Raw genomic sequence first — 7409 nt, 5'->3', positions numbered from 1 at the left:
GGGCTATTTTGGGTTAAAAAAATAAAAAGTATCTTAATCTTTGAATTGGAAGTTTGTTTTCTGGAAAAATGATATTACATATGAACATGATACTATATCCAAAAATCATGGTTAAACACAAAGTGGAAGTATGTTTTTCAAAATGGTCATCAAGATGTCGTTTTTTCGACGGAAATGACTACCTCTTTAAAAAATGACTTGTAACCTGTATTTCTGACTATAAACTTATACTTTTTCTGTTTAGTTTCATAAATTTCAGTTCATTATGAAACCATAGCAACTTGAATCACTCAAAACGGATTTGAAACGAAGAAATGACGGGTAAAATAAAATTGGATAAACTTGCTAGTTTTAGCTACAAAAATTTTGTAACAAATCTAGACTAAACATATCATAACTAATTTATATTGTATTATACATATTATGTAATCTTGGGATACAATAGACACGTATACAATGTTTTGACATATCATATCGACCCATCTATATATATTATTTGGAACAATCATAGACACTCTATATGCAGTAATGTTTGAGTTAGCTATACAGGGTTGAGGTTGATTCCAAAAATATATATACTTTGAATTGTGATCTAGCCTGAGACGTGTATACACTGGGTCGTGGATTGATTCAAGATATATATATATATATATATATATATATATATATATATATATATATATATATATATATATATATATATATATATATATATATATTGATTTATTTCTGTACATCTAACTGTGGACAACTAGTTGTAGGTTACTAACGAGGACTGCTAACTTAACAAATTTAAATCATAAAAAACGTAATAAAAAATGTTGTGAATATATTTCGATCATAAATTGATATATATGTACATATTTGTCATAGGTTCGTGAATTGACCAGTGGCCAAGTCTTACTTCCCGACGAAGTAAAAATCTGTGAAAGTGAGTTATAGTCCCACTTTTTAAATATAATATTTTTGGGATGAGAATACATGCAGTTTTATAAATGTTTTACAAAATAGACACAAGTACGCAAAACTACATTCTATGGTTGGATTATTAAACCGAATATCGCCCTTCAAGTCTGGTAACCTAAGAATTAGGGAAATAACCCCTAATTGACGCGAATCCTAAAGATAGATCTATTGGGCTTAACAACCCCCATTCAGGTTATGGATTGTTTAGTACTTCGAGATTATTATACAGACGAGAGGTTCTGTTTTGGGGATATTCTATGCATTATGTTAACGTCGGTTACCAGGTGTTCAACATATGAATGATTTTTATCTTTATGCAGTTTGCGAAATGCCTGATATGAGATGTGCTATAAAAATGAAATCTTGTGGTCTATTATTATGATTTGATAATATATAGGTTAAACCTATAACTCACCAACATTTTTGTTGACGTTTTAAGCATGTTTATTCTCAGGTGATTATTAAGAGCTTCCGCTATTGCATACTAAAATAAGGACAAGATTTGGAGTCCATGTTTGTATGATATTGTGTAAAAACTGCATTCAAGAAACTTATTTTGATGTAATATATTCTTATTTGTAAACCATTATGTAATGGTCGTGTGTAAACGGTATATTTTATATTATCATTATTTGATAATCTACGTAATGCTTTTAAACCTTTATCGATAAAATAAAGGTTATGGTTGTTTTAAAAATGAATGCAGTCTTTGAAAAACGTCTCATATAGAGGTCAAAACCTCGCGACGAAATCAATTAATATGGAACGTTTATAATCAATATGAACGGGACATTTCAGATTTCACGAGATTTCGTTCAAAAAATGTGTACCTTCGGTTTCTGTGCATGCGTGAGTGGTAAGAGGGGTAAACATGTATAATCACGGTTATAGGTTGAAGAGTAACTGGGATAATTTTCTCTTAATCATAAATAAAATAGATAAATATATATTAAGCATAAATAATATATAATAAACTATATCCAATCATTTAGATTTTAAATTTTAAAGTTAGATATCTAACCCAGTTAATATAATGTAATATACTGTTGGTAACTCTAAAAACTATATACTTTTTTTACCAGCAAAAAATATATATTTCAAAATTAAAAAAAAATGTACATGTATACCTCTTTAGCAAGAAGCTTAATGAGGGAAAAAGCAAATCACAATAGGATATGGTAACCAATCGTTCCATCTAATCGATTTTTTGCCTCTATAACTAAGCCAATAGAAGTAAAAGAACGGACCAAATCAAAAATAACATCATTTCTTAAAGGACTCGGGTCGTAAATAACACTATTCCGCAGCCTCCACATACACCACAAAGACGTGATACAAATAACATTCAATAGCTCCTTTTGACTCGCATTTAGACCGCAACTCTCCATCCATAAAGACCTGTGTGAGGTCGATTGAAACGAAGGAATAATGCTACCAATCCACAATTTGATTTTATGCCAAATTTGTATAGCAACATCACATCAAAAAATAAATGATTAGTACTTTCTTCACGTCTGGTACACACCACAGAGCACACAATCCAGTGAATCCATCATCATTCCTTTCGATGCCAATTTTAGTCTAGTAGTAATACGATCACGAAGTAATCTACAATAAAAAATAGTTACTTTCCTCGCCTATATAGTCCATGTAAACTCAAATATGTATTCCGATATCGGGTTCTTGCAATGTGATTCGGGTTACCTCCCAAAAGCGTGTACACGCGTGACATATGATCGCGAAGGTGGTTAAGTCTCCTCTGAATTATGCCGACAACTTGCCTTTAAAAAAATGTTGTATAATACTTATAAAGGTCTATGTGTTAATGCTCAAGTCCGTAATTGTTAAGTTTGGTTCTTTTGATTTATTTTTTTTACTCTTTTGCTGGTTGTTGACGTTTCGATCTTTGGAATGCTTTCAGTTCGTTCATTTTTCATTTAAAATGTTCTCCTTGTTACTATACTCGATTATAATTTTAGTTTGTTTTTGAAAAAAAAAAAAAAAAAAAAAAAAAAAACAAATCCACATTCAGCACATAAAAATTAAAATATTTAAAATCTAATCGTGGCCCCTTTTCTCTTTACCATATTCGTTTTGCACCCGTTATCACCACAACCCTCCACTCTCAACGGTAATTTAGGGTTTTTTTCGTATATAATTACGGTTTCTAATTAATAAATTCAAAATTATTAAATTCTAATTTTAAAATTCTATTTCTGTTTGATTCAATCGCACAGATTAACTTCCGGTTATATTCCGATTTCATTAAATCTGATAATTCAAAGCAAAAATGAGCCAGATCCAGTACTCCGATAAATACTTTGATGATACTTTCGAGTACAGGTAATTAATTACTGTTTAATTTTATTTTATTTTTTGTTTCTACGATTATTAGGTTTGTATAAATCTGGTATATATACTTGTTATTCACTTCATATTATTTCGATTTTTAGGTTAATTCAATTTGTTATGAAACTATAATTTTTCAGGCATGTAGTGCTTCCATCAGAAGTTGCGAAGCTGCTCCCAAAGAATCGCCTTCTTTCTGAAGTATGTTGTTCTGTTTATTACTAGTGTTATTTTTTGCATAGATATAGATTTATTTATTTATTTTTTTTAGTTTGATGCTTGATAATAATCAGAATTAAGTTGAATCATACAATAATTTTGTTTTGGTACTTTTGTTATGATCTAGTGGAATTTTATGCATAAAAATTCATGCAACTGTGTATATATGCTGTTATTCATTTATTTACTTATAATACAAAGTTTTTTTCATTTTTCATTTAAAATGGTCTCCAATAATTTTGTTTTAGTACTTTTGTTTAACTAAATTCATTGTGATTTGTGTATTAAAAGTTCTCTAGTACATGAAGTCTGCCTGATGAAATTCTAAAAGTTATTTTTATAATGAATAAAAACTGTTTAGGTACATTAGTTTGGCCTAAGCAACAACCAGAATCATTTTTAACAAGCCAAAGTATTGTTTGTCTTATTTACTTCACATGTCACAAATATTGGTTTTCTCGACTATCAACACTATATACGTGCAGATTATCTTGCTATACTACTTTCAGATCTTGCATTTTATGCATAGTTGCGATAATCTTACAAGTTATGTTTGTTCATCTGTGATGGCCTATGCTGTTTTAGAGTGATTATAAGCTATACGAAGTATCAATTAATATTGATTTAAGTTCAAGTTTTAAATTTCATTATCTGATACCAATTTATTGTTTGGTTGGTGTAGAGTGAATGGCGTGCAATAGGAGTGCAGCAGAGCCGAGGATGGGTGCATTATGCAATTCACCGACCTGAGCCTCACATTATGCTCTTCAGGAGGCCTCTAAATTTTCAGCAGAACCAAGAAAACCAATCTCAGGTTCAGCCATCCCTTTTGGCCAAGTGAAGTTTATTGGTATAATTTGATAGTACTGTATGTGTTAACGTTTTAGTATGAACCAATCAACATTTCATTTCTTCTAGAAATGGATGTTTTGCGTATGTTTAGTACTTTCTATTGGTACCGTATTGACTAATATGTGTTTGTTGTAGTGAACTTGATGAATGATATTTCGTTGTATGGTACACTGTTTTTATCATGATATTGTATTACTATGCTATTGTGCAACAGGGAAATGATATTTGCAGTCTTTGTGCTGTGACGATATGATACCTGGTTGTTGAATTAAAAGTCATTTTACTTGTCTGATTTGGGTGTAGTGTCAAATAGTGTTCTTTCATGAGTATGTAAAAGTAGCAAATAGAAATTAAAGTAACTGAAAAATCAAGCCTTTGAGCCTTTCAATCAAGTATAGGAATGAACCAAACCAAATATGCCCAAAATCAAAAAATCGAATATCGAATATCAAACAGAACTAAGAAAACTAGGGGTGGCCGTGGTACCATACCGGTATCTATCAAACTGTACCGAACTGGTTGATACCGCTAATATTTTTTACCTTCAAATGAGTAACGAATACTGTACCGATATATTCAATTTGGTACCGGTATGGTTTTCGTATCAGTACCGGTAAATAAATTACTATACCCATTTGGTACCGAAATATACATATACATAACAAATATAAAAGAATAACAAATTAAGGTACATGGGTAAATGGTTTTAGGTTGGACAATAATTCACCCTTTAGGTTAGAGGACTAGCCCTTGGGGTTGGCTATGAACGTGGATATATATAGATACTGTTTTTTTTTATCTGCATATATACGTAATGTCAGGGCTAACATGTCCCTGCCGATACACGTTTTTTTTTTTCAACAATATACATAATGTTTATGTTTATATAAAGTGATTTGCTATATCCACTTTACACATCTCCAACCACATAGTTTAATAATAGATTATTATGGAATATCTTTTAAGAATTATCATACTCTTAAAAGAAACTTTTTTTTTTTTTTTTTTTTTTTTGAAATATGGTTGTAAACAATCCATATCATGTCACATGTAAGATGACCCTTTGTTACAAATTACACTGCTTACATGTATGGGAGAAGCGAGGACCTGTAGCTCAAATGTTAAAATTCGTTTAGTACGATATATATTATCAAAGGGTAACTTAAAATTTGCACAAAGAACAAAACAAAGTAGCTAGCTAACACAAAAGTGAAACTACGTCAAGTACCAAATAACATCAAAAGTTAACTTAAAATTTGCATAAATAACAAAGTACCTAGCTAACGCGTATCAAAAAACAAAAATATAAATTAAAAAGTGTTATAAGTCATGGATTATAATTTTATTATTATTATAAACATTGTACAGTAAATTTTTTTTAGTATATATATGTGTGTTATGAACACATAATACACACACTTAAAAAACATATATTTTTCTTTTGGCCAATCATTTCTTTCTTCCAATTACTCATCAACCAATACCTATCAATTACTCTTCATAAAATTTCTACAGTCAAGAACCAAGCCACTAAAGGTAGTTATAAGCCTACTGAATTATAACACGTTATCAGCACGATTATCTCAACATTTATACTAAAAATGGTTGGCTCTGCCACCTAACTAATATATGGTCGGTTATACCACCTAAATGATATATGGTTGACACTGTCGCCTTATTTACATTTATGTTATCTAACATTTATTTATGTATACTAACATTTACATTTATGTTATCTAACATTTATTTATGTATACTAACATTTACAATTATGTTCACTAACATTTATATTTATGTTATTTAAGTTATATATGGTCGGTTATACCGCCTGAATTATATTTTCTGTAATCTAACTCTTATTAACTTCACTAACATTTATATTTATGTTAATAAGACCTCATGATTGTACGCAATACGTCATTTGACAACACGGTACTTTATGTACGCAACACGTCATTTGACAACACGGTACCATGGGTCGAGATTAATTCCGATCAATACGAATACGATGGGGTCTTTATATGTTATCTAACATTTATGATTACTTATGCAATTAATCATTATTTATTTCATGCATACTAATGTTTATTCTTAAATTTATAATCTTAAAAGTTAAAATAGAAAAAGTAGTTTGTATTTTTATTAAAAGTAAATCTTAAAAGTTAAAATAGAAAAAGTAGTTTGTATTTTTATTAAAAGTAAATCTTAAAAATTAAAATAGAAAAAGTAGTTTGTATTTTTATTAAAAGTTTATCTTAAAAGTCAAAATAAAAAAAGTAGTTTGTATTTTTATTAAAAGTAAATCTTAAAGGTTAAAATAAGAAAAATATATTATAATAATAATAATATATATTATAATAATATCATTAATAATATAATATGAACCTATATTCCCTTATGATTTTATTATTTGTAATCATACCATTATTCATTTGTTTGCTACTTATGAATCTAAACTAATTCTAATTTCATGTTGTTATTTATCTATAAAAAAATTATTATGATTATGATTATAATTTATGTTGTTCATCTTTCTGAAAATAGAAAATGTCAAACTTATCAAAGCTTGAGTTTGATGCCTTAGACGTATCGGGAACAAACTACACATCATGGGTTATGGACGTAGAAATAAATCTTGGATCATTGGGTATTCTAGAAACTTTAAAAGAAAATAATACTTGTTCCGATCAAGATAAATTAAAATCAATTGCTTTTATTCGCAAACATATTGATACCACCTTAAAACATATGTTTCTCACTATCAAAGATTCACATGTTTTATGGGAAAGTATCAAGAGTAGATTCGATAATCAAAAGGAAATATTACTCCCGGCTGCGAGGGAAGAATGGAGAAATCTAAGGTTCCAAGATTTCAAAAAGGTAAGTGAATACAGCTCGGCCATGTTCAAGATCCGTTCAAAGCTTCAATTCTGTGGTCAAGAAATAAGTGATGCTGATATGATGGAGAAAACTTTCTCCACAATGCATTCTGCAAACATAACTGTGCAAGAAAATTTAAGATT

General features: G+C 29.3%; 1 protein-coding gene across 1 annotated transcript; it reads left to right on the top strand.

Annotated features, from left to right (window-relative positions):
* Positions 1-2971: 2971 nt before the first annotated feature.
* Positions 2972-4636, top strand: LOC139853334 (cyclin-dependent kinases regulatory subunit 2-like). The gene is made up of 4 exons (XM_071842710.1): positions 2972-3097; positions 3204-3309; positions 3456-3516; positions 4217-4636. Exons 2-4 carry the CDS (start codon positions 3257-3259, stop codon positions 4373-4375), a joined length of 273 nt encoding a protein of 90 aa, XP_071698811.1. The 5' UTR covers positions 2972-3097; positions 3204-3256; the 3' UTR covers positions 4376-4636.
* The last annotated feature ends 2773 nt before the right edge of the window (positions 4637-7409 follow it).

The sequence above is a fragment of the Rutidosis leptorrhynchoides genome, chromosome 6 (assembly GCF_046630445.1).
Source record: "Rutidosis leptorrhynchoides isolate AG116_Rl617_1_P2 chromosome 6, CSIRO_AGI_Rlap_v1, whole genome shotgun sequence".
Classification (NCBI taxonomy): Eukaryota; Viridiplantae; Streptophyta; class Magnoliopsida; order Asterales; family Asteraceae; genus Rutidosis; species Rutidosis leptorrhynchoides.
The sequence above is the reverse complement of the archived record's forward strand: the minus strand, read 5'-3'. Positions and strand labels throughout refer to the sequence as shown.

Bases quoted from the DNA above. Each gene is read 5' to 3' on its own strand.
- LOC139853334 (XM_071842710.1), top strand. From the start codon at position 3,257: ATGAGCCAGATCCAGTACTCCGATAAATACTTTGATGATACTTTCGAG. The intron at 3,310-3,455 runs GTAATTAATTAC...ATAATTTTTCAG, and splicing joins GATGATACTTTCGAGTACAG to GCATGTAGTGCTTCCATCAG. The intron at 3,517-4,216 runs GTATGTTGTTCT...TGGTTGGTGTAG, and splicing joins AGAATCGCCTTCTTTCTGAA to AGTGAATGGCGTGCAATAGG.